The sequence below is a fragment of the Lipomyces chichibuensis genome, assembly GCF_038497645.1.
Source record: "Lipomyces chichibuensis strain CBS 12929 unplaced genomic scaffold V1513scaffold_15, whole genome shotgun sequence".
Classification (NCBI taxonomy): Eukaryota; Fungi; Ascomycota; class Lipomycetes; order Lipomycetales; family Lipomycetaceae; genus Lipomyces; species Lipomyces chichibuensis.
In genome coordinates, this window is record NW_027117467.1 from 92123 (window position 1) to 119412 (window position 27290).

General features: G+C 47.5%; 8 protein-coding genes across 8 annotated transcripts; 6 read left to right on the forward strand and 2 right to left on the reverse strand.

Annotated features, from left to right (window-relative positions):
• The first annotated feature begins 371 nt into the window (after window positions 1-371).
• On the forward strand, window positions 372-2283 carry V1513DRAFT_444524 (pyridoxal phosphate-dependent transferase). Its single transcript, XM_066897974.1, has 4 exons — window positions 372-1387; window positions 1438-1624; window positions 1676-1970; window positions 2022-2283. Exons 1-4 carry the CDS (start codon window positions 449-451, stop codon window positions 2089-2091), a joined length of 1491 nt encoding a protein of 496 aa, XP_066753599.1. The 5' UTR covers window positions 372-448; the 3' UTR covers window positions 2092-2283.
• Window positions 2284-3148: 865 nt separating this feature from the next.
• V1513DRAFT_444530 (uncharacterized protein) lies at window positions 3149-5823 on the forward strand. Its single transcript, XM_066897975.1, has 3 exons — window positions 3149-4293; window positions 4361-4414; window positions 4469-5823. The coding sequence occupies exons 1-3, from the start codon at window positions 3279-3281 to the stop codon at window positions 5605-5607; spliced, it is 2208 nt and encodes a 735-aa protein (XP_066753600.1). The 5' UTR covers window positions 3149-3278; the 3' UTR covers window positions 5608-5823.
• Window positions 5824-6527: 704 nt separating this feature from the next.
• On the forward strand, window positions 6528-8202 carry V1513DRAFT_60862 (P-loop containing nucleoside triphosphate hydrolase protein). The gene is made up of 6 exons (XM_066900565.1): window positions 6528-6593; window positions 6652-6862; window positions 6930-7003; window positions 7062-7133; window positions 7282-7590; window positions 7640-8202. Coding segments are annotated over exons 2-6 (879 nt in total). The 5' UTR covers window positions 6528-6593; window positions 6652-6860; the 3' UTR covers window positions 8062-8202.
• A 3945-nt stretch (window positions 8203-12147) lies between these two features.
• V1513DRAFT_458488 (uncharacterized protein) lies at window positions 12148-13236 on the forward strand (the record flags this gene model as incomplete). The annotated part of the gene is made up of 3 exons (XM_066899699.1): window positions 12148-12263; window positions 12317-12709; window positions 12768-13236. The coding sequence occupies 3 exons, from the start codon at window positions 12148-12150 to the stop codon at window positions 13234-13236; spliced, it is 978 nt and encodes a 325-aa protein (XP_066753602.1).
• A 2371-nt stretch (window positions 13237-15607) lies between these two features.
• V1513DRAFT_458489 (uncharacterized protein) lies at window positions 15608-18630 on the forward strand (the record flags this gene model as incomplete). Its single annotated transcript, XM_066899700.1, has 2 exons — window positions 15608-16402; window positions 16453-18630. 2 exons carry the CDS (start codon window positions 15608-15610, stop codon window positions 18628-18630), a joined length of 2973 nt encoding a protein of 990 aa, XP_066753603.1.
• Window positions 18631-19942: 1312 nt separating this feature from the next.
• V1513DRAFT_444548 (Indoleamine 2,3-dioxygenase) lies at window positions 19943-21874 on the forward strand. Its single transcript, XM_066897976.1, has one exon. The coding sequence runs from the start codon at window positions 20180-20182 to the stop codon at window positions 21665-21667; it is 1488 nt and encodes a 495-aa protein (XP_066753604.1). The 5' UTR covers window positions 19943-20179; the 3' UTR covers window positions 21668-21874.
• V1513DRAFT_444550 (uncharacterized protein) lies at window positions 21818-23416 on the reverse strand. Its single transcript, XM_066897977.1, has 2 exons — window positions 23151-23416; window positions 21818-23059 (listed from the first exon to the last, which is right to left on the reverse strand). Exons 1-2 carry the CDS (start codon window positions 23205-23207, stop codon window positions 21884-21886), a joined length of 1233 nt encoding a protein of 410 aa, XP_066753605.1. The 5' UTR covers window positions 23208-23416; the 3' UTR covers window positions 21818-21883.
• A 1107-nt stretch (window positions 23417-24523) lies between these two features.
• On the reverse strand, window positions 24524-26394 carry V1513DRAFT_444553 (uncharacterized protein). Its single transcript, XM_066897978.1, has one exon. It carries the CDS (start codon window positions 26120-26122, stop codon window positions 24824-24826), a length of 1299 nt encoding a protein of 432 aa, XP_066753606.1. The 5' UTR covers window positions 26123-26394; the 3' UTR covers window positions 24524-24823.
• Between the last annotated feature and the right edge of the window lie 896 nt (window positions 26395-27290).

The window sequence follows — 27290 nt, forward strand, 5'->3', positions numbered from 1 at the left end:
CTTAGATCAATTGTGCGTGCTGCATTTATGGTGCGATCGCCAGCTATTAATTTCACATTTCGTGCTATTTAATGGCTGCAATTTTGAGACACTCAAGTGATATATAGAGTTTATTCTAACTAGCTTGGTGGTTGAATTGGACAGAATGATACGTAAATAAGGTCTAAACTCATAGTGAGCACACAGCATTTTATCAGCAAATTCGAAAAGGAAGGCGGGATAGCTGATACTTACTGTTGTAAATTAAGTGACAGGCAATGACAGCCACAATGACCCTAACCCACAACAAATCACCTAACCCACAACCCAAATTTTTAGTCTGGTACAAGCACCTTGGATGGTAAAATGCGATGATGACCCATCATCGCATACGATTTTTCCGTTAATGGCTGCCTAAGTTTGTTTTTAACTGAAATTTAGCAGGAGTCCGGATTTCTATATGTAACCAATGACCCTCTCTACAGAACGAGATAGTAGCAGTCGCGCTGCAGAGCTTGAACATTTATTATCAGCCGTGTCTCATAGGGTGGTGGCTTACGTAGCAGACGTGGATAAACCTGATGCTCGTATAGGTGATCCAGTCCCACCAAAGCAACTGGCTCGCATTCTAGGAAATCACCTATCTCTACCTAATGTTGGCGGTGGGCAAGCTGAATTTCTAGCAGTTCTAGACGAAATCCTTCGTCATTCGGTCGTGACATGGCATCCCGGGTTTATGGACAAGCTCTACGCGTCGACTAATCCTGTTGGCGTCGCGACGGACTTGTTGTTATCAGTTCTCAACACTAATTCATATATATACAGCGTGGCACCGGTGTTGACTTTAATTGAGAAGAAGACGTCTCATGAGTATGCGGAACTGTTTGGATTTACGTCGCCATGGTCTGGTGGAATCACTCTTCCAGGTGGATCTGCATCAAATACACACAGCTTGATCGTTGCGCGGACGATTCTATATCCCGACACCAGGTTGAAGGGTAATGGCGACTACAAATTTGTGATCTTCACTAGCTGCCACGGTCATTATAGTGTTGAGAAAGCCGCTATTTCACTTGGTCTCGGTAGCGAATCTGTGTGGGCTATTCCTGTTGACAAGGATGAGCGAATGCGCGTAGACATTTTGGAACAGAAAATCTTAGAGGCAAAAAAGCAGGGCCGTACTCCCTTGTATATCAACGCTACTGCAGGAACAACTGTCTACGGATCTTATGACCCATTCGAGGAAATTGCAGTTATTGCTAAGAAGTACTGCCTATGGTTCCACGTCGACGGGTCATGGGGCGGAAATGTCGTATTTTCGGATAACCTTCGACACAGATTAAAGGGAATAGAGCTTGCAGATAGTTTAACGGTGAATCCACATAAGATGCTGGGAGTTCCTTTGACTGTAAGATACATTATTAAATCCATTGGTTGGCAGGATTCTGAACGAATTAGTGCTCGTTCCTTCTCGCACCTGATCATCGCATATTCCAGAAAGCTTCGTCATTACGCGCACCATATTTATATCATTCGGATGTAACTGATGGCGAAGATTTTGATATTGGCGATTCTACAATGGGCTGCGGTCGACGAGCGGATTCCTTGAAACTTTTCTTAGGCTGGAAGTGGTACGGCAAGGATGGTACGAATCTGTAGCGGGTAGAGCTGCTTGAATCTACACTAACTCATACAGGGTATGCAAAGAGGGTGGAGCAGGCGTTTGGTGTTACTGCCCACCTTGCTAATCTTGTCTCCAACCGACCAGGATTTTGTCTTATCTCGTCGAATCCTCCTCCTTGCTTACAGACTTGCTTCTACTATTCCCCACGTGGACACCCTATGGAAAACGACGCTGGATACAACACAATGGTCACTCGTGCAATTGCCTATGAGCTTCAAGCTTGCGGCAGATTCTTAGTCGACTATGCTCCACCTACTAAAGCGAATGGCAAGGGGGAGTTTTTTAGAGCCGTTGTCAATGCACCAACGTAAGTAACTGCAGGAGGAATTTGCGCTTGGATACTAATCATGATATTCAGGACTACGAGGGAGACTGTCGAGGAGCTGGTAGAAGCAATCGAGAGAATTGGCAGAGATCTTAAGTTGTAATTGCATATCTTAGATGACTTATCCTGAATGACAGGTCTACATCAATATACGCGTTTACAAAAGGGTAGATTGTTAATAATATGCATATGGCGAAGAGTGAAAGCGTAACCAATAATCTTATTTAATAATAAAGAAAACCCCGGCGGCGGATTCGGTGGGCAATGTCAATGCACGGGTACTTTTGAAGAACTAGAGAGTGTTCCGAAGCTCAGGCAAAGCTTCCACAAAGAGAGCCATGGAAGCTGGGAGCCTTTGTTTACCCATGAAGCATACGGTATGTGTACTTGACCGATCGATGCGATGAATTCTGTCGGCAAGCGACAATCGCGATCGGTGGGCAAGGCACTCGATCATATAATTTGTAATGGTGTCCTGTCATTGCGCAATGCATGCATGGATATTGTCGCGAACGTTGCAGGAGAAGGATTCGGGATAATCAGCCGGTCCAATTGACATAATAATGACTATTCTGAAAGATCGCAGACGACCCAAAATACATATGCCTTATCTTGGAACCAGTGATATAAGATTATAGCTGGAGTGACTTGTAGTAATTAAATAATCTGTCAATTAATTATGGCTTCTATGCCTATACGGTTAAGACTAGTACAAATTGAATGTTTCTGCCAATCAGCTGGATTTTCTGAGGCGATATTGCAGTCGATCTCTCGAACTCGCTGCGCAGGTCAGGGGATTGAGTTCCATGCGGATCCGACTCCACGGTTTGCGCGAATGCTGTCATAGCGGTTCTGACTTGCGATGCATGTGGATTGTATGTATGTCGCTAAATCAATAAATTGAATGGACAGAATATTGTCAACAGAGACGGACTTATGAATTCTATTATATGTGAGTGAGCTGGCCCCGAGTTACCGGCCGCGACGTAAAGAGACACAATGACCTTTTCTGGCTAGATGATCATACGATGCACAATTCTATTGGTCATATGTCGTGATATGTTCGTAAATGGAAAGCGTACTGTATGTTGTATGCCCTTGTGGGCAGACGTTGACATTATTCGCTCTGGCAGCCGAAATGTGCACCGCCACTTGGGCGCCACGATCGCGAGAGGGAGGACATTGCCCCGCCAATCGAGACTTCCCCGCGCCGCACATTAGCAGTCTCCGCACGAAGACTCGCCTTGATCCGTTGCCATACAACGCTCAATACGGCCTTTTATACGCGCTATGGCGTATTATTCTGCTCCAGGTGATGGGCCGCCGCCAGTATGCGATGCCCTTCCCCCGGTAACTATTCCTACTGCGCAGCAATCACATGACAGCGCGAGATACCTGATGACTATGCAGCCATCACTATTCATGACTTCGACCGATCAAATGGGACCCACAGTAGCCACAGATACTTTGGAGTCTGGTGTGGAAATGCCACAGGCTCAGCTGTCTGATGCGCCCTCCTCCGACATATCTCGAGTCAGTGTTCCAGCGCCATCGATGCTCTACTTGTCTTCCACTCCAGAGTCTTATCAAGCGCACGGTGCCAGTGACATTGGTTCGTCGGATATATATCAGCAAGTCTACATAGGCGATAGCGATAGTTTCATAATGCCTTCTCAACAACAAGAGCCAACGTCTATGCAGATGTCTAGCGAGTCCGATGGATCACAGCCATTGCTAAATCCATCGCTCTCACTGTACGACCGCATCGCTACAGCTGCTCATGAAGCGTCTGCGTCGGCAATGGGACAATCACCGCGACAACTGCAATATCAGGGCATTATGGGCCCAGATTCAGATGCTGAAGTGCCGCGGCTTACTGGTATCTATTCGTCGACGGGCTTTGATATCATGTCTCTCCTCGCCAAAGTCGCTACCAGACCATCGCCGCAGATCAACATCGGTCCTGTTGATATGTCCTGCTCATTTGTCGTCTGTGACGCTCGCAAAGTCGACTTGCCGATTGTGTATTGTTCCGCGACATTTGAGATTTTGACTGGGTACACACAAAATGAGATTGTCGGCCGAAACTGTCGATTTCTCCAGTCACCTCGCGGCCAGGTCGTCGAGGGCGAGTTTCGAAGGTTCACAGATAACAACACTGTGGCACGAATTAAGCGTGGTCTTCTTGATGGAGAAGAGACCCAGGCACCTCTTCTTAATTACAAAAAGACAGGGCATTCATTCGTGAATTTGTTGACGATTATCCCAATTACGTGGGAGGGTCCAGACATTGCGTTCTTCGTTGGTATGCCACTTAAATTCGTCGCGAATGTTGCGAGTATATTTGGAGTCAATTTCTAATGTACCATTAGGCTTCCAAATCGACTTAGGAGAACAGCCACAGGCAATTTTAAAATCTTCGAAAAGTGCGTATTTCCCTATTATTTGGGTTGCATGTAACTAATAAGACGTTTTTGCAGATGGCTCCTATGCTGTGAATTATCGGCGCACACAAGCACCAAGATCGATGGGTCCTCCTCAAAATTCTTTGGTAGACAATAATCTGGATGGCGTTGAGGCTGCGTCTCTCATTATCACTCAACAGCAGCCAAATCTGCCATGGAAATCCGGTGCGCTCGAGATCCTGGGAGCTTTAGGATTGGGTGATGCCGAAGTCACAGACAAGCTGTTTAGCGAAGCATTACTGATGAATTCTGAAGATGTCATATATGTGATTACCTTGCGTGGTGTGTTTAGCTATTGCTCGCCATCGGCAAAGACCTTGCTCGAGTATAACCCACAGGAATTAGTTGGGACGCCGCTCGCGGAACTATGCCATCCTAGTGACGTGGTCAACATGATGCGCGATCTGAAGGAAGCGGCCAATAATGCTGATTCAAATATAAATACAATGTTCCGTATACGAAAAAAGTATTCCGGATATATCTGGCTGGAAAGTTATGGTCGACTGTTCAGAGAAGCAGGCAAGTCACGAAGATGTATTGTTTTGATTGGACGAGAAAGACCAGTATATTATTTGAAATCCTCTACGATTCTTGGAGTCTCAGAAACTTCGGGAATAGAAAACAATGAACTGTGGATGAAGCTATCTCCAACAGGTATTATCCTGTTCGTGTCCTCCGGCGTACAGCGACTACTGGGATATAAAATGGATGACCTGTTCGGCACGACCTTACAGTCATATGCTCACGACCCTACTGAGAAGTCGCGAATAATGCAGGCTTTGAATGCTGTGGCGGATGGACCTTCCGAATATGAATCGGTGCGGCATGCCTTCAGAGCAGTCAGAGGCGAATTCCATCTTGCGTTTTCAACAATCTACGCGTGCCGCCAACCGGATCAAAGTTCGCCAAAATCTAGCAACCGGCCCCATTTCTTGATAGCGAGAATAAGAGTCGACGGAGGGAGTCAAGGAACAAGGCAGCGCCGAGCTAGCACAACTGGTATCAATCTGATGAAGTCACGAACCAGTGACAATTTGTTTGAGGAATTGGAACCGACGAGGTCCACCAGTTGGCAATATGAGCTTCACCAAATGGAGATGGAAAATAAAAGGCTAAGGGAAGAATATATTAGACTGCTCAAAGGAAAGAGGTGACAAGGGGATCTAAAATGGTAAATATCAGCAAAATCGGTACTAGTATACCGGAGTAGTATATTACTAGGTTTTGGTATTTGTATATCAATCGAGGATTTAGTTTCGCGCTCTATAGTGCCTTAATGCATCGTGTACACTATCTAATATGACATAGTAAAATTGAAGCAGAGCCTCAGGGCATTCCGTAGGAGCTAGCGGTATTTACTTAATAGAGACATTAAACTCTCGTACCTATTGAGACATGGACGTGTCCTCTGGCATTTGATAGAGATCGTCGATGGCGCATAAAACGAAAGAGCTATGCAAAATATGTATCGGTGCCTGTCGGCTATACTCACCATGGAATATGCCGAGGCTCATCGGAAGTCGGGAATTACTCTTGCAGTTAGAAAGGGGCACCCGACGATATCCTTAGTGTTGGCGCTAGTTGGAATAGCGACATTCGGCTGTAATTTAGGCGTTCGGACTGCTTTACCATATAGAAGTGAAGTTCTTTGCATATGGGCATAATAAATGCATAGATGAAGCTTGCTGGAGTTGAAGCGCGCAGGAATTTGCAACCAATTTTTGCACTTAGATGTTCGGATCATTTGTCGAAACGTGTAAAAGTCTTGGATGTGTCGGGCATCCAAACTCCTATGCATTCGACCACATTTTCTATGAGCTAGCGATCAACTGACTAGTTTACAATACGTAGATATGAGAACAGCAATTGTCGCCTGAGATTGCCGTCAAGTCACGCGCAGCATTCATGCGGTATTCGTTGTCTAGTCTATCTCATACTTGAAATAATGTAAACTCATATCCTACGATGTCTTTGTTCTTTACCCCGTCCTTGGTGCCTGTCGAAGCGATCTAAGGTTCGACTTGAGCGGCCTTGGAAGTCTGGGCACCCCCTTTACTCAACCCAGGGCTAGTGAAAATCGAACCGGTTCGATCACAGCTGATAGTACGGCAGCATTGGTCTTCGAATTATTAGATAAAATGTAGTTCAGACAAGTTTTTATACCAATATGTATTATATATCGAGCTGACTGAAAGTAGGATTTCTAGTGGGATACACGGCAGGTATAACACAATATTCCATCATTGTCCAATTTGAGCCCGTTTCAAACTCTGGCGTAACACGAGGAAAGGGGGTCTCCGAACTCAAAATATAAGCAATTCGAAATCCTATCCCTGTATCCACTGCCGAGATGTATTTTACAACACCGATCCGTATGCCATTATATTTCAGGAGTGTAACATAAGGAATGTAAGTATAATATATGTTTTGTCGTATTATATTAATCAACAGTGCTCTAATTGCTTTAATCATGTAGGTCGAGCTTGGTTAGGTCCTCCGATGCCGTTGTGGAATCGGAAAAGATCTCGATTGCTATTCTGGGCGACGGAGGTACGATAGACTTCGAATATGAGCTACCGTGAGGATTAATGCTAACCATAATCGTTAGGAACCGGCAAATCATGCATAACGATGAGGCTCGTGAGGAGTGAATGGGTGGATGTATATGACCCCACTATCGGTGAGTTTGTTTCGAAATAATTGCGCCAACGCGAGAGCAATATTGATACACGACTATTTAGAGGATTCCTATTCAACCACAAGGGTAATTGGTGAGTTGGTTGCTATTAAGCGTTGCCGACATTGATCAAGAAGTTAAGAACTGATAGACGGACAAACATTCGACTTAGAAATTATCGACACAGCAGGGCAGGAGGAGTACAGAGGCCTCCTCAGCGGCTTATGGCAGACGGGAAATGTTGCCGACGCATACCTTCTCGTATACGACATCACAGTCCCTGATTCTCTATTAGCTCTCGAAGAGTTTGACGATTTGATATCGAACGCGCAGGAGATCAATCATTCACCGCATGCGGCTCCACCTGTTAAGATGGTTGCTGGAAACAAGTGCGATTTGGCTCACCATCGTGCAGTGTCTAGTGCTCAGGGACTTGCGTGGGCGAGAAAGCATGGCTGCGGTGAGTATTTGTAATGGATTGACGGACGCGTGTTTCTGACATCCCATAGGATTCATGGAGACGAGCGCACTCATGACTGTGAACATAGAAGAAACATTTGCCTTGACGATTCGCCGAATAATGGAGAACAGGCGGTTAGAACGGCGAGCGTTAGAGGAGGAGCGTCTTGCAAGGGAAGACCTGGCCGCAGAAGCTGCGGCCGTGGTCGGTCTCTCGAACAATCCTTACACAAGCGATGAGCGCCAACCGCGACTTTCGTCAACTGCCACGGCGACCACCACGACGGCACGCACAACTCGATCTTCCATGACTTCCACTAGCCAGCCACAGGAGCTATCGAGAATTGGCCACCTGAATTATGATGAAAAGCTTGTCGGATATGTTCGTCACAATGTACTAGAACAGCCATCGCACGATAACAAGCGAGTGGACAAAAAAGAAAAGTCCGCGACTTGTTGCGTTATCGTGTAATTTTTGGGTTTTTTTTTCAGTTTTCATCATGGGTGGGTTTGGTTTCTCTCCTTGAAGGGTGGTTATCTTTGGATTGTTAACAGGTAATATTGGGCATGGCCAATAGAATAGCTGTTTTTATCCGCACTTAACGAACAGGGAGCAAGCATGAACAATAGCGATCATCCTCGTTTTTGTATATTATGACGTCAAATGGTAATATGCTATCATTTTGTTAATGCCTCTAGAGTCGGCCTGGGATGGACATCATGTTGATCCTGTGACCATTTCATAAAAAGGACATCAAAGTGTCATAAACAAGCTATAATGTATAATGTGCATTTTGACCAAAACGAAGCAGAGAAGACCGCAAGCAATAAAAACTGAAGTCGCCGTCGGTTGGTGAGATGTCGGATCTGATGGCTTCACGTAGAAATTTTGTGAGGCGGTAGCCGACTGGCTCATGAACAGCATTCCAAATCGACAGGGCACATCAAAGTATATTTTTCATCACTATCTTAGATGTTGAAGATTGTGACACAAATTCTTTGCTACTTTAATGGAACAGCATTAACAGCTTTATGATCGTGAAGCCCACATTATTACGCTAAATCGTTCATTGCCCTCTGCCGGAATTGGTAACAGTCCCCGAATTCACCACGTAGCGTTGTTATCGCAATCATGATTCATGTACCACTCCAAATAATTTCAACTCGAAACACGGAAGATAGTTGGCACTGACGACATGGGCGGATATTCAGCAAAGGTCGTGAAAGACCTCGGCATCATGGACGGAGAACTATCGAGCGGACTTTTATTTTGCTGTGGTCTGGGCTGCGCGCATAGTAATTTTTGGACTGCCGCCCGACCCCTGAGCTTCCAGTGTCGTCATCATTAAACTCTACTGGGCCCCTCGGTCAAGCCCTCGAGCAAATAGAAAGCCTCGCTAAGAATATCGCCTGTACATTCGGTTCTAGAAGTTATCCTCAACGCAAGCAGCGCCAGTTCCAGATGTAGTTATTGTGCCAATTGTTCTCTTGTACTGTTCTCGTGTGTGCTTGAACCGGGGCCCATCATTGCAGCAGATCAGATTGCCGGATAAACGCTCGGATAGCAAGGGTGCTACATGAACCGTTCGCCAGTGTCCTCAGTACTTGTCCAGCATGACACCTACCTGTAACGCAAGCGAAAATTTAGCTGTAGAACATGGATAATTGACCAGAAAAATGCGGGCAAAGCACTATATTGCGCAAGAGACTCAGAAAATTGCACGGGACTCGATTCCTTGCTCAATGCGTTTGAGTCTTTTATGTTGCAATATGAGTGGCTAGCTAGATGCAATAGCCCAGGATATTGGACGACGAAAGTCGCTAAACAGTCCGAACACAAAAATGGTCATACAACAAAATAACGGTACATAATATGCATGTATTTGCTTTATTAATCACCCATGAAGACAAGAATGCATGAATACTGTATAGCTGGATATACATTGTGTATGCAGTCGGTGTGTATTTATTTTCAGCTGACACCTTCTTGGGTCTGCCTGATTGAAACTTTGTATCCCAGCCCGCAACTTGTTGCACCATGATGGTACCACATTTCCCGGATTGTTGCATTTTTGTAGTTCTTTAAGCTGTAAGTACCTGGATCTAAACTTGTTGCTCTCTAGTACATTTTTACATAGTGCTCAGTGGGCCGAGTGCCGGGTGCCGCCTCGGGCCGTCGCCGGTTGCCGCGATGGCAGTTGTGGATTCCAAACTGTACGTTCACCTATCAGGCGGAGAATTTAGCGCACTGATATAGAGAAACGAATAAGCTACGACTTTCGCAGTTTTCCTTTATGCTCGCCACAACAGATTTACCCATTCACTGCCTATGTAGTGGTCGTTTTAATGAAGAGTTGCCACGCCGCTGAGGTTCTGTTAAAAGGACCGGCGATATAAAGTCTCCGAGAGCCGAGTTGGGAATTTATAGCCGTTTAGGGCTCAATCAGGTGAACAGAAACGTGCGGCACTCTCGGCTGAGTTCATATCCGAGTACGTCAACCGGGTAACATGCGTGTCGAGCTGTCGTCATGACCCAAATTGTAGACATAATACAACTGCCACCTACCACTTTCGGACCTCATCGCGCTTTCGCGAATGATTGTTATTGGTCGTGTGTTTTTGACACCACATGGACGCACCAAGCTGCGATGATGCGTGTTTTTACTAGACCGGGATGACAATACGATTGGGCCAGCGGCCAGGCGATCCTAAAGTAGACCAAAACCTCGACTTGCAAACTTCTGGAACCCAGCTGCCCATATGACGCAATAATTGACGAAGCAATATCGCGCTGTAGACTTTATAGTGTGTTCGTCCACAATGAGCGTGAGATGTGCAGTCGAGCGCCGCGGTCTTGAGAGTTGAACTTAGGATAGGATGACACCAATGCTGACAGCGCTTGTCCACGAGACTGTGGTTTATTCTCTACGCCAGCAAACAATAATGAATGCACCGGGCTGTTTACTAGCTACAATACGTGTAATATGTGGATTTGATCTTGGAATAGCTAACTTGTTTTCTGGTCCACATATGACGTAAAAAATTTGAGTCAGTGACACATGTGCCGAATGTTATTTGAATTATAGCCAGCGTTCGTACATCCAACTATGCATCGGAGACAAGCGGTTGCTGATTGGCCAGAGCTTGCAAGGGCGAAGGTGCCTGGAATCCCTGCCCTGATGCATAACTAGTTTAGTTTGCTGATGAATAATCATTATCAATCAAAATAGACAGGGCATGAAGGAAGATTAGGGTCAATATAATGGTTAGATTACACGGCATGAACCATAAATGCGTTATTTTCATTTCGAATAGACGGCGTCTGCCGGGGCTGACTCTCAAAGCACCCGGAGTTCTGTCTTTCAATCTAATCCGCCCTAAGTGTTCTGTGTTGAGAAGTCTTTCCGCGTCCCGCAGCAACGTCGAGATGTTTAGCCTGCAGATCTCCGAATATTACAACGACTAAACCATTTGTTGACAGTCTGACATCCTGCGTTGACTGGATATAATGTTCCCGGGATAGTAGTTAGCGAATGTTCGCTGCTTTGTGTCAGACTTCCTGGTTTAATCATTGCCAGATGCTTCGTCTGGATCCTGTTCGATCTGCGTCGAATCGAGTCGACTCGACTCGATTCGACTCGAAATTGAGGCTGACTGGAGCTAGCCAGGTCGGACAGATTATTGACAGTTCGCCCCGGTGGATAGAATGTAGTTGGTACGCTGGAGGTACTGGCAATGGAGTAAGTCAGTTATTGAGCAAACCATAGTAGAAGACTGGTATTCTCTGGCAAAAAACTCTCTTTTCCGGCTACAGTCCGCCGGCCATCTGCTCTGAACCTCGGTGGCTCGGACAATTTTAGAGCCGCTTGCCGGTCACAACGCTCCTTCCTTCGTACTGCCGTCATCGCAATGCCTCTTTCCTCCCCCCGCTCTCAACCTCGGATGCTTCTGAATATACTCTCGCTTCGTCTGTGGCCCAGTATTTGTGAATAATTTGACTTTCTGGCGTTGATTCCATGCCTCACGAGTGTTCCCGCTCGTCCATCAGCCTACAATCATATATAGAACACTCGCTATCCTCGCCCACAATATGTTGTCTTCTCCCAGTCCTCCCTCAAGACTACACCTCACCACTCATCATATCGAGGCTTCCATTACATTTCGCTCCACCACCCCGTCCATTCGCATATCCTCCTCCGACTAATTGCTTTCCCATTTGTCGAAGCCTACGCTTATATGGTTACAACATCCTCGCCTGACCGCGCCGCTGATTATCATATCTGTGCTTGTTCAGCGTCGCGCGCGCATCATTGTTCTTCGTCTATAACAGCAGCCCAGCGTCGTGTCATCAGTTGTAGCGTTCCTTTCCAGTCAGACGGTATCTGCCTTGTCGAGTGGGCAAATCAAAGTCATTATCAACTTGGGCCTGCGTTAGATGTCTAGTTCCCGTCAGTAGAGGCTCCCTGTGTATACTATCGTGCTATATTGTTCATATCGCGACGTTCTATCGACCAGCATTGTACATTATCGAGTCAGTCAACGAACGCAATTGGTCAATATGGCCGCTACCAATTCAAAGTATTCGTCACATTCTCATCATGCTTCCCCTTCCGACGTCGACCAGCCTGAGTACAGCACGCGCAAGCGTGTAGGTAAGGCGTGTGATTCGTGCAGGTGTGGCTTATTAAAACTTCGCTGGTGGTAAAGTGTCTAATTTATATATCTAGGATCAAAAAGTCAAAGTGCGACGGCCGCAAGCCTTGCTCTCGATGTACTATGGACGACAAGATCTGCACCTTCACAGAACGCAAGAAATCAAAGGAAAAATTGTATTCTTCTCGATACGTTGAACTTCTCGAGAACAGAATTGAGATCCTCCAGAGCGGTATGGCCGAGCTCGTGCGCCGTGTCAACAGAGGCGATGATATTAGCTGCTTATTGTCTAAGTCTGGCCACATTTCGATTAACAGAGCCCTCGATAAATTGACCAACGAGGAAATCGAGCTACAGAAGGAAGAACGCGAGAGATTTGTTGTAGTTCATGAGAATGATGACAGTGAACACGACACAGAGCATGAGCATGATGATAATGACAGCGTTGCGACCGGCGATATCAAGATGTAAGTTCATATTTCGCAAAAGTTGTATAAAGAAGGTCTGCTACTAACTTATTCATAGGGAGGATAGATCTGTGGAATCAGCCGTTGCACAAAAAGAAGCAGCTCAACCTGATTTGAAGGTCGATACAGGCATCGCTCAAACTTCCTTCGTTTCACAAAATTGGGCTCCGGTTCCATTTTTGTCTGTCGGCACAAATGTTGGTACATATGATCCTGAAACAAGTTCTGACGGGGCAGACTTCATTAACCCAGCCACCATCATCCGAGGTCACAATCAGCCGGAATCAATGTCACCTTCCTCCATGACATCCGGTTCGTCGTTTTACTCATCCTCTGCGGCATCGCCCAGCTCGATTGACTTGCAATTTGTGGCACTGGACGGCTCTACCGACGCCGTCAAGTCGATGTCGGATTTCTACGACGCGTTCGATGCAGTAACTGTGAATCCGATGGAGATGGACCCTATGGTGGCCAAGGCCGACGATCTCTCAAATATGTGGCTGACTAGCACCTTCATCGGGATATAAAGGGCCGACTTATACGAGATTTACCCGGACTTTCAGTTATTTTGTTTGAGATTTACGAACCGCATGATACAGTAGGGCATAAGGGATTACAACGGTTTATAGACTGTGCTTGTTTGATCAATCAAAGTTATATGGCGGAGCAAATCGCTAAAACGAGAAATGTGTCCATGATTGATTTATAAGACGAAACTCGTGGATGCGTTTTTGGCTAGTACTTCTCTGTATATTGTATGTCTCAGCATTTTTGTGAGACGGCTATTGTTGTGTGTTGGGTTTTAAGTGGTGTTCAGGTTCGTTTGTTTATACTACTGTTGTTACATATGTATGCAATGAATAAATCAAAAACAGTCGATACGAATGATGAAAATATGGTTATAATGAATACGCTATGACTGCTTCCGTGTTTTTCGTTTTTTTTTTCTACGCGAGTGAAAGCCACACTATTGCCTGCTCGTTTGGTCTCAGGTAAACGCATACATGCCTGGGCACCATGTAATTTGCAACTTCAGATCTCACGCTAAGAATGCGAACTAAAAATATCATATGATCTTGTGAAGATTATTCTGAAACTTACACCTAGTGTGCCTGAGTCGCGGTGGACATTGATAAGCTTAGTGATTACACTTTCTCCGACAATACCTCGCAAAACTAAACCTCTTGTCCAGAAACTTAAGTTCTTTTTCATTCGGCGATAAATCAACGTATTGACATTTCTAATCCCTAATCCCAAGGTGATGAGTTCCTGCAATCGCGATCATGTTTAGACTTGTGGTGTATTGTCTAGAGGTTTAGAATTCCAAAACACTTTTAACTCTGCGTCTCACCGGAGAATTCCAACACCACTGAAATTTTTCACTCCTACTGAGGAATATATCATTTATACATTTATTCGCACAGATGTTTGCTTGTAGCGACTGTGACCTTATCACAGTTCGACGTAGACAAGTGACGGGTCGCCTACGTCTGGGACCAACTTTGCGGCCTTGCGATTCTACAGCTGGTTTCGACAGAGCTAATCCACCAGAAAAACCGACCGAAGGCTAGGTGCAACAGAGTCCAGTCTCAGCCGTTACGGTGAATGAATAAGACTTGTTCCCATAGATCTCATGGATAGAGGTGGACACGAATACAGTTGCTCTATTCGCATTCGCATTCGCATTCGCATTCGCAATTCGCAATTCGCAATTCGCAATACGCAATACGCAGCATGAAATTTTATTCGCTGGGTTTGCCAAACCCAGAACCGCGAAGTGATTGTCCAGCTCCTTTAGTGATCTTTGAAATATTTATGACGTAAAATGCTAAACTTATGCTTCTACCGATTAGCAACGGCGTAATCGATATTACCATCAGCGTTGACAAAAGGATCCTGCTATTGAAATTGGTTGTTGAACATCATTAACACAAAATATTTTATCGTCCTGTAATCACTGCAGATTAAGATAGAGAGTTTATTTATGAAATATCCATTAGCGGTCCATGAACACTGTATGTATTAACATTGAAGTCAGACAAGGTGCCAACGTTCAAGAAAACAACAGGATAGTTAAGAACTTTCCGCCAAACTTAAATCTTTCCACAATAGTTGAAGCAATTCAACTTCGATAGTTATTGAATGCGCATTCAAGATATCTCAATAGGAAATCAGTAACAGCAAATGGCTATCTCTCGCTCATTAACGCAAAGACATAGAGAACAGCTATCCGATTACCAAAGAAATCAAATGCGTTTACATTGTCCACACAAGTATCGGGATGTCGAGACACTCAATTTCTCAGGGCGGGAGTACATACAACTTCAAAAGGTCCAGAAACGCAAAGGGCATGCAGGATTGTGATGGGCTGCCTTTTACGATTCATTAATAATCGAAAAGACGAGATATTTCACCTAAACAATATTCCGACGCTTGGCAAGAGAAACAGCATATTCCTGACATAACTTATCTAAACAATCTTCATCTGGGAACCACTCTGGACATAACAGGAAAGCCGCACGTGACGCGGTTTTTTGCGCGCGGCGGCGTTTTGCGGTGGTGGCGTCGTCAGCAGAATCAGTCCACTTCCCACTGAGCCACAGCCTACGCCACACCAAATTATCAGCCCACTCTCCCAGCCAGAGCTCACGCTCAATCCCGGCTTTTACCGTGAATGTGCTAGCTTTGCCCTTTCATCGCCCATCCACCGCTGGCTTGACAGCCGTCTTGCTTCGTTTCTTCCTGGTCTTTCCGACTGTGTCGTAGTTGCCGTCGTATTTATTATTATTATTATTATTCGTCATCGTTGTGTCCGACCAGACCTTTATTTTCTCATAGATCCTTCGTCTTCGTCTTACGAGCTTCAGTGACCGCCAGCTAAAACCACCAAAGCAAGCTATGGACGACTACGCGGCAACAATGCCCGCGAACAACGTCTTCTTTGACTTTGCTGACTGCGAGGATTTTCTTGCTCGTCTCGAAGCAGAGGAAGCGATTTCTTCTTCATATGCGTCTTCACATTCTCTGTCTCCCGGCGAGCTCTTGTCATCTGGTCATGGGTCCTCACCTCTGTCGTCTTTTTCACCGCAGACGGATGATCCCAATGACCCCAATTCCTGGGGAGCCGACAACTTTCTATTCCCACTCGATTCTAGTGGCAGTATCATGCCTATACAACCGTCACCGCCTGTCAAGTCTGAGTACAACCAGGTCGATCCAGCACAGCTCTTCTTCGATTCCGACGGATCGCCATACGCGACTGGCGAGTATTCCTCTAACATGGCCTCGAGCGTAACCTCCCAACTCAGCAGTGTCTCGCCAATGACACCAACATCGCTCTCGCCTGTGTCCTCCGTGTCATCTCAGACGCAAACAGCACCTTACAAAATGTTCACTCCCTCGCCTCCGGGAATGTATACTGCCGAACCACCAGTGTTACTCTCGCCCTCTCAATTCCAGCAGTCACAGCCGCAGATTGCTCCACAACAAATGGCTACCAACGTCAATATGGCGGCTAATGCAATCGCCGTGGCTAAGAGGTCGGCTGCGAATCCCGAGCAGACTAGTCATATTACTGCTAAAAATTCCGTCCGCAAAATCTCTACGTCGGCGCGAGGGAATCATCTATCTCTGAATGACCTGTCGCCTCCTGAACATGGCGCCAAGGGTGGAAAGATCACAAAGCCTAAGAAGGTAATTATTACGGGAGCTTATTTAAGAATGTACATTTGTCTAACGATTAGACCGCACACAATATGATCGAGAAGCGATACCGAACCAATTTGAATGACAAGATCGCAGCACTTAGAGATTGCGTTCCAGCGCTCCGCTGCGCCGTGGCTGGCTCATTCGATGATGAGGTTGAGGACCTCGACGGGCTTGCTCCTGCGAACAAGCTCAACAAGGCCACAGTCTTGACCAAGGCCACGGAATATATTATTCATTTACAACAACGGAACGCTCAGCTCCAGCGGGAAAACAAAGCTCTTCTGGAAGGCAAAATTCCCGACGGCATTATGAGTGTGAATGGCAGCCCGCTAAGCGCGGATGGTGCGTCGGGAATGATGGGTGTTCCCAATCAGCAGGTTGTTGGTGAGGGCAACGTCATGGGACGAGGTACCGGCATGATGAGCAAAATTATGATGGGCTCGATGGCGGGTGTGCTTGTCGCCAATTCGTTCAACGATGTCGATGGCCAGAACACAAGAGGATTGGCGGCTGTGCCGTTTATGATTCGATCGTCTGTGCAGACTGCTCTTGGTCCTCATACGCAAACGGCAATGAGCCTGATTCGCGGACTTCTACTTCTCGGTACTGTCATGTACATTTTCTATCCGTCGTTGTTCTCGAACAACTCTGGCAAGAATGGTGGCAAGCCAGCTGCTTCTGTCTTTTTTGCGGCTCAGCCGTTGTCCGTCAGCATGCCCCTTGAAGTTCGTCAGCAGGCCTGGCTTACAGCCACTCGCACAGTGGATGTCCCTCCTCGCGCCACTCCACTCGAGATTTACGCTGTCACAAGAAAGCTCGCCAAGCTTGCTCTCCGCCGCATTGTTGGCTTCGATGGTTACAAGCTTTTGATTGGTACTACTGAGGAGGAAGACTTCGCACGCACTGCTGCCTGGAAAACGGCTATTGACGCGCAGCTTGGTGGAGGTGACGCCAACTGCTCGCATGTCCGGCTGTTGATCACCTTGCTGGCTAGCTTTTTGATTCCTGCGACGCCAATCCGGGCGATGATGCAGGCTCTTCACGTTACTATTTTGTTACACGACTTTAGATTGCTTCAAGGCGTCTGTGACAAGTACCAGCGTTCGCTCTGGAACGAGGCGCGACAGCTCCAGCGGCAACAGCAGGAACAGCAGGAACAAGGAGATTCGCTTGATGCGAGCGAGAAGACGCCAGACCACCTTGTCCATCTTCTCGAGCGAGATGATGTCTTCGATGCAGACACTGTCACCCGCGCCTATAACTTGACGTGGAACAATCCGCCTGGAAAAGGTTGCACGTCGTCGATTTACCGCGACGAGGGCTTCAACTCGACGATGGAGGACTCCGCAATCAAGTCCCCGCTGGACGCATTGGCAGCTTGGTACTCGTGCCGCAAGTTACGTGGCGCTCTTGTCGAGGTTCTCGATGGAGTTCCGGACGCCGCAGCATTGGAAGCAAGTGTCAAGGTTGCGCCGCCGAATTCGATTGTGCACCGAAGGGCGCTGATCGCTAGATCTGTGCTACTTGGTGATATTTGTCCGGAGTATACGCGTGAGATGATGGAGGCTGTTCGCGAGGACTTGAAGGTAGCGGGTACGAAGGAGGAAGTCACTTCTTCACTGTCCGATACTATAACATCTTTGCCCAAGTTGCAGGCGGAGTCGCAGACGGGCAATGCTTTAGCCGGTGTATCGTCATCTGAGGAAGAGGACGAGGATGAACTGGACGAGATGTCACTGCCGTCCGTTGAAGATGGCTCCCCTTCGATTACTGAAGATGTCGTCGTCACGAGATCTCCCGCTACGTCGTTTACGACAGTGAACGTCTTGCGCATGCTATCATCTCCCGATACACGAGCGGCTATTCGATGCGCGCTTGTACAGACATTATTACCATCCCGACCATATATCGCGGAGAAATTATACTCGTCGCTTAAGGTTTACGAGGCAAGCGAACTGGGATTACTAGGCTTTGTCGCGGTGTTGACTACTGTCCGCAAGATGCAGAGACGGCCGCCGGTGGAGAGGGCAAGTGAGGCCTTGGTTGGTCGTGCGCGGATCTGGATCGGCGGGGATGAAGGCGAGGCCGCTGGCATTGCTACCGACACCCGAAGGGAGATCGTCAAGGAGTGTGTTAATATCGGAATGCGGTTAGGCGGGTATGCGGATATAATTGCGGATGAGGAGGATGAGGGTTATGCTACTGGAGAATAGCTGGTATTAAAAAAGGTGTTTAGATAGATGAAATGACTTGGTGTTCTTGCCTTTACCTGATTTTCTAGAAGATTTTGTCGTGCGAGTGATGAAGAGTATTTAATTTCGCGATTGGATTTATCTCTCAGGTTGCATTATGTACCGGATGTAATAATAGTTAGGGATTATTTATTTTTATGGCACCGTAACAAACACTATTACGAGATATCGCATAGCTACATAAGCACAGGATATTTATTCCACAACTTCCGCTTCAGCCAACTAAGGCCGTAAGGAGATGGAATTCCCACGTATGTGGTGAAACTACATAAAAAGTAGACGATTCATCTGCAGCTGGCCTGTGGTGGCTCCGTCCCGAGGCGTGCTGCAACTGTACTTGTGGGGGGAGGGTGGGGGGAATAGTAGTTTTGTTGACAGCTTCCACAAATTTGTTTGACGGAATGAGTTAGGACCACAAATTACGAACGGCGGTCTGTGTCACGCCTGTTTAGGCAAGTATGTGAATTATTGTTCAATAAAGAGTCCTGAATATGAACAGTAGCATTATAGTATGATATGGCAGTTTGACGGCAGGGTGCAATGATACAATGTTTCTGCAATGGTTTTGTTTGGCGTGGAAAATAGAGGATATAGATCAGTCAAGAGCTACGGTGCATTAATCAGTAGCACTTGCAGAAAGGGCCTCAAGCATCGAATATCGAGGGGTTTGCATAAAGCCGGTCTACGAGCATCTTCAGGGTGTCGCGTGAGCAAGTAAGCAAGCGACAGATGGAAAAATTTAAATAACCGTCAGCAGATAAATTACTAACAAAATGCTCCGACGATTGTCATGTTAAATAACGCAGTTTTGGTGGACGTGGATAAGGGACGGTGGCTTCCGTCCCGCCGAACGTCGAACGAAAAGAAGTAACGTAAAGGCGATCTTCGATGAGCGAACTGCGAACTCGCTTCTGGACCGTTTTTGGGCTGCGGCGAGATCAGCATAATAGCGTCGTACCAAGTGCGGCGCTGTGTCACCCGTTAAGTTCATCTACGTACTTAGTAAAAGTGGCTGCTGCTGCTGCTCCTCCTCCCTGCTGTTGCTCACTTCTTCGGCTCTTGTCAACGCTTGGCCGACACTTATTGCACCTTGAGTAGTTAGTTTGACTAGTCAGCGTTTGCATGGTGCCGGCTCACAAGTAATATTTTCCGTAATTGCGCTGCCGTAGCTAACTATATACCGCATTCATCCGTCAGACCGTCAGACCGTCAGACACGCCACAATAGCCGAGCCGCTGGTGAGCCAATAGCCACTGTTCCCCGACGCCCGCTGGCCCGTGAGCTACTTCCTTATAAAATTATTCATCTTTCCCATTGTCGTCCCCACTTAAAACTATTTTCTTTCATTTGAAACTATCCTCACTCTGCTATTGCTCAGTCATAATCTCTGCTCGCTTTACTGTGGAGTTGCCCGCAGTCCTCATAACCACGCGGTTGGTTCAATTGTCCTTGTTCACTTTTTGGTCCCCACTTTGTGAAGCCGTCGGCCACGCACATCTGACTCCGCACAATGCTGCCTACAATACCGGATCCAGCAGACTACGATATCTCGCTCGACACGGGCTTCGTCTCCGAGGCCTTGCCACTGACGCGTCTTCCTGATCCGTACTATGATGCCTGGGAGGCCGCAGCAGCGAACTTACAGTTCCTTGTCATGACCCGCCAAATTCGTTCCGTCATCGACTCGCCATCATTCCCTGTGCTTTCCATCTCACGACTGCGATCAGTTGCCGAGCGTCGACGCGCCTACTCTATCCTCGGCTTCGTGGCGCATTCATATATCTGGGCCGGTCCTTCCGCCAGCGAAGAGCTACCGGAAGCGATCGCGCGACCTCTCGTAGAGCTGAGCGAGATACTCGAAGTCCCGCCTTTGGCCACATATGCCGGTCTATGTCTCTGGAACCACCGACCGCTCTTTGCTGATCAAGCTGATCCAAAATTCCTCGACCTATCGAATCTCGCCACTCTGCACACTTTCACCGGCTCGATTGACGAATCCTGGTTTTACCTGGTATCGACTGCTATCGAGATACGAGGTGCCGCATGTCTGCAGTACCTTCTCGACGCCACGCACGCCTGCCGCGCTGACGCCTCGCATGACGTCGTCGTCGCGCTACAGCTTCTCGCCGAGTCTATCGACAGCCTGATTCCGATCCTGTCGCGCCTCCCTGAACAGTGTGACCCACATACATTCTACTATCGCATCCGCCCGTTCCTCGCTGGCTCGGAGAACATGGCAGATGCAGGACTCCCGCGTGGCATCAAGTACGGAAGCGAAGGTGGGTATCGGCAATACGCCGGCGGCTCCAACGCGCAAAGCAGTCTAATCCAGGCACTCGACATCGGTCTCGGCGTGCACCACCGCCCGACATCGTCTAGCTCGCCACCATCCTCGCGAACAGAAACACAGTTATCGTCGGCTGGGCCGACGAATAACTTTATTTACGAAATGCGGAGATACATGCCTGGTCCGCACCGCCGTTTCTTAGAGCAATTGGATCTGTGCGCGAATATCAGGGAATATGTTCGAGAACACAAATCCTCAAACTCAGCACTCACACTCGCATACGATGCGTGTCTCGCCATGCTCCGCTCGTTCAGAGACAAACACATCCAAATCGTCTCGCGGTACATCATCTTGCAGGCCAAGAAACCCACATCTACCCCTCCCGCACCAGTACATACACCAGAGTCGCCAGGCCTATTTACTACGAAAAGGGACGGTCTGGCAACCGTTGTTGTCAATGACAAGAAGAATGCTCGCGGAACCGGCGGTACTGCGCTGTTGCCCTTTTTGAAACAAGCTCGAGACGAGACTGGCGAGCCTGCGGCTGGATCGTGGGCCGCGAGGTTACTCCGTGACGACGCGTTAGTTACAAAGCGGAAGATGCGGGATGCTATGGGACTTGGTGAGCGGCACCAGGATCAAGATAAAGTTGTTGGATTGGCGGGCAAGTGGAATGTTGATGATGATTATGGTGGAATATGCCATTGGTAGGATATGTTTATTATTATGTTTGTATGGTAACACATTAAAGGGCGCTGGTTTTACAATCTTGTTTTTAAAGAGGGGCATTCAATTTATGGGTATGGTATTTGGCTCGTAAATATTCAACGTCATTTTGAAAGGGAATAGGAGAGAATATATCAGGGGACGTCTGTGCATTAATGAATAATAGTAGATTCGTTCCTATCATGCTAAAAAGACTGTAACTTATACCTCGAAAACCGGACCGGCACCAGCGGCTGACCCGCCAGCTGTTGTCAAATCAAGCTGAAAACCTTTCCATTTCTCCATCTCATTCTTCAGCCAATGCAGCCGCTGTTCAATAGCGTCGTCCGTAGCCTCTTTCTCCCTCTGCTTCGCTGCTGCTAACCGCGCCATTTCAAGGCGACGTTGATACGACGACTCATCATCTTCCTCTTCGTCTTCCCCTAACGCGCCGTCGTCAGCATATAGATCCACATCCGCATAAGACGACGAGCTGCTGGCACGCATCCGCCCACTCTTGTTACTACTAACACGTCTCATCATCGCCGGTGCACCACCATCAATGACCGCACTCGCACCTCCGGTAACACCTTTTACAACCGCAGCAGAAAATCCCTGCGCTGTTCGAAACAACGAGCTCGTACCTGCTGATATCCGAGCGTTAATATTCGCTGCCCGTTCTCGCGCCGCGAGTGCTTGTTTCTCATCGATCGCATGCTCATCCCCGTTGTCTGGCATCTGCCGCCGCTTTTCTTCCGCGCTGAAACGCATTTTCAGCCGCTCGAGTTCCACAACGACAGCATTGTGCGAAGTAACGAGTTTCTCATGGGTGCGTGCTAGAGCGGCATAATCCCGCTCGAGTAAATACCGTTCCTGTGCTTCCCGGGAGAACTTCTCTTCGAGCGTCCTGTAATACTCGTCCCTCTTCGACGGCGACATGGGCGGCTGCTGCTGCAAGGCTGGTGCTCCTGGGGTAGGCGACAGCACCGGCGTTTTTGTCATCTGCGTCTGTAAACTCGATATCGTCGTCGCGTCCAGCTGTATCTTTGCATTCGCGGTCACCAACGAATCTTTTAGAGCTGCGTTCTCGAGTTCAAGTGCATCGATCCTGCCACGCAACTCCGCTATAACAGCCGCATATTCATTATGAGCCTTCGCATCCTTATCCACACCTTGATCTTCCTCATGCAAGGCACCAGCAGCATCGTCCACTTCCTCGACTACGGCAACTGACTCCTCTGGCGGCGGCGGCGTCTCCTTGCCGGCGGCAACAGTCGCGGGACTGTCGGTCCGTTCAGGCACTCTTGAGCTGGTCGTGGCGCTTTCGCTGTCGCTTTTGCCTTTTTTGGTGCCTTTCTTTTTGGGTTTCTTGTCTTGTTGCTTTTTGAGTTCTTCAAACTATTAAACGTGTTAGTACACGAAGTTCTCTCGGTCATATGGATTGGAGTGAGTTTCGTTGTGGTAACGATATGCTAGGATGGAGACGTACCCGTTTTCGCGCGGCGGCAAGTTTCTCTTGACGTGCAGCTTCCTCGTCGTCTGCCATTGGGGTCGTAATATATAGGTACTATAACTTGGCTGGAGCCAATGAATTATCTGATTTCAGATCGATCGGTTGACATAGTATTACTACTAACCTTGGATCAGTTGGATGCTTCTAGGGGCTCAACGTTAGCTATCGCATTGCTGTCGATGCCGCGGTTGTGACGCACTACACAATTAGGCAGGGTAACTTGTTTTTGTTGAAACCACTCGTCAATTTTTAAGAAAGTTTCCTAACCCCGATGTGCTTAGCGACTAAAGAAAGGGTCGGGGTTACATTATTTACCCGGCAAAACCGTAGGCGCTTTTGGAGAACAATTCTGATAGAGATGACTGTTGGAAAGGGCTATCTATATGAGGGCCGAAAATGCCGACTACAGGTTTTGCTCACGATGGCCATCAATGTCTATTGCTATTTGCGAGGCCGTAAATTGCGCATGCAGAAGACGATTGGAACTCATAGTACGGATTAAACGTAGGATTATAATAAATGAGTAGTATGCTATTTTGAGTCATACCGTGATTATGTCACTAGTAGTTGCGCAGTGCCGTGAGCATCCTATCCGTATAGATAGATATTTCTATTTCATCTTACTCGTGTATGAACTATGAGTAATAAAGGGCTTTTGATCAACGGTTATAATACATTCGTAATTCTACAAGCTTCGTTACTGGAATCTAGTTCGGGGGTCTCGCCTGCAATAGCCAAACTATTTGGACCAGTCGACTGCGGTTGTCGATTGCCGGTTATTAATAATACCAGTTTACAACCGTCTTTAAGCTTCCATCGCGATTTGGCAAAGCAGCCACAATAATATGTTATAGTTAACCCGTCCAGAATGTGCCACTGGCTCTCTCATTTTTCAAAAAGGCTGCCACCGACTTCCAATCTGGACGCAATCTCTCATCAACGCCAAAGTCCCATTCCTAAAAAAAACCGTGATCATTCTCAGTTCTAACTTCTAAGGCATACAAAACGTATTAAAAGTCGATATTAATAAAACTGATACGCAGGCCCGCCAGTCGCGAGATTTTCTCTCAAATAATCACACGCTTGCAAAATTAAATTTATTCCTTCATCTCCCGTCCCGTCCAAGCAAGCGTTCCTGCAAACGCGTGGCTCACGTTTCGCCCGGCGATGAACTTTAACTTCCGTCTGAACAGCACGAGAGCAGCAAGGGACACACAACAAATAAGTGCCTGAGGCAAATAACAGACTGGCGTTGGATCATTTTTAATCGCGTGCTAAAATTTTCGTACCGGGCCAATTAAGATCATGAACACCACAATCCCCAGTCGAAAGCACATATACAAGAAAGTCTATAATATATAAAAATAATATTGGTCATCACAAAACAAGATGCGGTCATAACAGATCATTACAGACAAAATAATACACAAGAAAAGAAACCCAGTAACCCATATACAAACAAATAGCGTACACATACCACTTTCTCCGAAAGAGCAATACTATAAAAATTTTAGGTCCCCATAAAGCAATCAAGACCATTTGCATAAGAATATACATCATAAACAAACGTTTACGTTTTTCTCACATTAGCCATTGAAGCACAATCCTATGCCGTAACTACCCCAAATAATTCATTGATCCCACCAACCTTAATTGTACAGCACAAAGTTGGCGGTGCCGCCGGTGACAGATACAGTGCAGCCTGACGAGCCACCAGAGAAGACACCCCCAACATAGGAGCACTCGCCGTTGACAGTAGCTCCGTCGGACGCAACAATTTTGACGTTGAAGTTGAGCGAAGTGTTACAGTTCGGGTTGGGAATGAGCGAAAGGTAAGTGACACCATTGGAATAACCAGCACCGAAGTTGAGAGGAGAAAAGTTACCCACGTCGGAGCCCGGTGTACCCCATATACAACCATCCGCAACGGAGACACCGGCGTTGTTGACATAGTACTGAGCAGAAGTGAGCTTACCCTGCCACTGGTAGTAGGTGTCCTCGTTGACAACAGTGATCGGCTCAGTCGCACCAGCACCCACCTCGGTAGGGATAACCATGTTCTCGGTACCAGGATAGTCGGTTCTGCAAACAGCAACGGATTGGCTGAGCTGAGAGACAATCTGTGCGGACTGAACGCCCCACTCGCAAAGGTAGTTAGAGTTTGTGTTGGTGCGGTAGAGATAGCCGTTCTGGCAGAGAAGACCACCGCGAGATTCGCCATCCGAGGGCTGGTCAGACGGCCACTGCGTCTTAGACATACCGGACTGGCAAGCATACGAGCAAAGGTTACCCTCCTCGCAAGAAGTTCCCTGGCCGGCGTTAGCATCTACGGACAGCTGAATACCTGTCCAGCCACCGAGATTGAGCCAGTCAGCTGAGACGACTCCTTGGCCAGAGGGGAAGGACGAACATGGAACAGTGCCGTCTTCGAACTCGTTGTTCGGACCCGTGTAGTTGTCAAGAATGCCGGTGCTAGTAGAGTAAGATCCTGAACTAGTATCGGAAGGCGAGACAGAATTGGATGACGACCACGTCGGAACAGACGCGAATGTAGTCGAAGAGCTGGTGGCCGCGGTGCTGGAAGTCTCCACTGGGACGTCGGCGGAAGAAGTAGTAGTAGACTGAGCCTCCGCAATTGAAGTCGAGACCACGTCGGCAATAGCGGGAGCGGAAGTCGAGGTCTCGGCAGCGGGGGCTGGAGAAATTGTGTTACCCTCTGCATCCACAATGACTGTCACATAGGTGTAAACCACATCGACGGCACGCTTCTTCTTCTCAATAGCAGAGCGGCGCTCGGCCTTGGCGTCACGAGCATTATGACGGTGATGAGCATGATGATTGGAAAGACCACGACGAACAATGTTCGAATCGGCCAAGGCGGCAGCAGAAACGGAGGAGACCGCAGCAAACAAGGTAATGCCGGCGGCGGAGATCACAGAGAGCTTCATTTCGAAATAATATAGATGCTACTGTCTAGCAGACGAGTTGGACGGTGCTTGCTGAAGGCAGTTGGGGTAATAGCGACTCAAAGTGACCAAATTGGAAGTGTCGAAAGTAAGCAGTAAACGCGAATTCCCGGACGACAAAGGAACGAAACGGTGATGGATAGCTGGCCGAAAGAGTGAAGACACAGCAATTGCACCGGATGGTCGGAAGGGACAAAAGACGAAGGACTTGCAAGTCGCGAAGCTGAATAACCGATGGGTGGAGTGGAATGTGATGAGCGAGAAAAGGAGAAAAGCAGGGGCGCGGGAGGAATGTTGGCGATTATATCTTCAAGGCTCGACGCACTACATTCGCAGCCACCGAAACATTTCGGCAGAAAGCCGCTGTGCCAAATGAGGTCTAGTTCTGCATTAGGCTGCAGTGGAATGCAAATTTGCAAACCTTGTTAAGATTGCAATTATTGGCTCGGAAAGACGCTAGCCATTTATGGGTTAGCGCTACAATATAGCGGCCGTTTCGCGTTTGCTGGTCTTTCTAATGACGTGACTACGACTGGCACACCCAGGTTGAGGAGTTCTAGCAACAGTCAGTATCCTAAGTTGGGGCGGTTACGTGGACGCTTTCGCGAAGTTGTTGAAATTGACTAGAGCTGAAAGGAGAAGGCGGAAAACTCGCGTGGTCAGGTACAAACGCTGTCGGGGAGATCGGTTCAGCCACGCGGGAGAGCAACTGGCTCAGGAACCGGTCCTCAGTCAGTCAGCCATCTTCCCCAATGCGGGCAACACATGGTTGACGTCTAGCTCAATAGGAAGGAACCACTGTGTCTTATAATTATTATGCTGCTATCAGGGTCATACAGCCCAAATTGGAGTTACTGTTTAGGGTGGGTGTGGGTGCGGTGTTTAAGAATGGATCTTAACACAATTGGTGTGAAGATGGCCAGTTATGCCATATCTACCATCACACTTGAGCCCACTAAGGGCAAATTTACGGCTTGATTGTTGTTGGGCCCTGCGTGTTTTGTGAACAGAGAGTCGTTGTGAGCAAGCAATGCAGCTTAATTAACTTCGCCGTCATATTAAAATGAGTCCAAACAACTACTATGTGTCTTCTACAAATGTCGAAGGGTCTGGTAGCTCTACAGAAAGAAATGGCTTTGGTGCATACGTA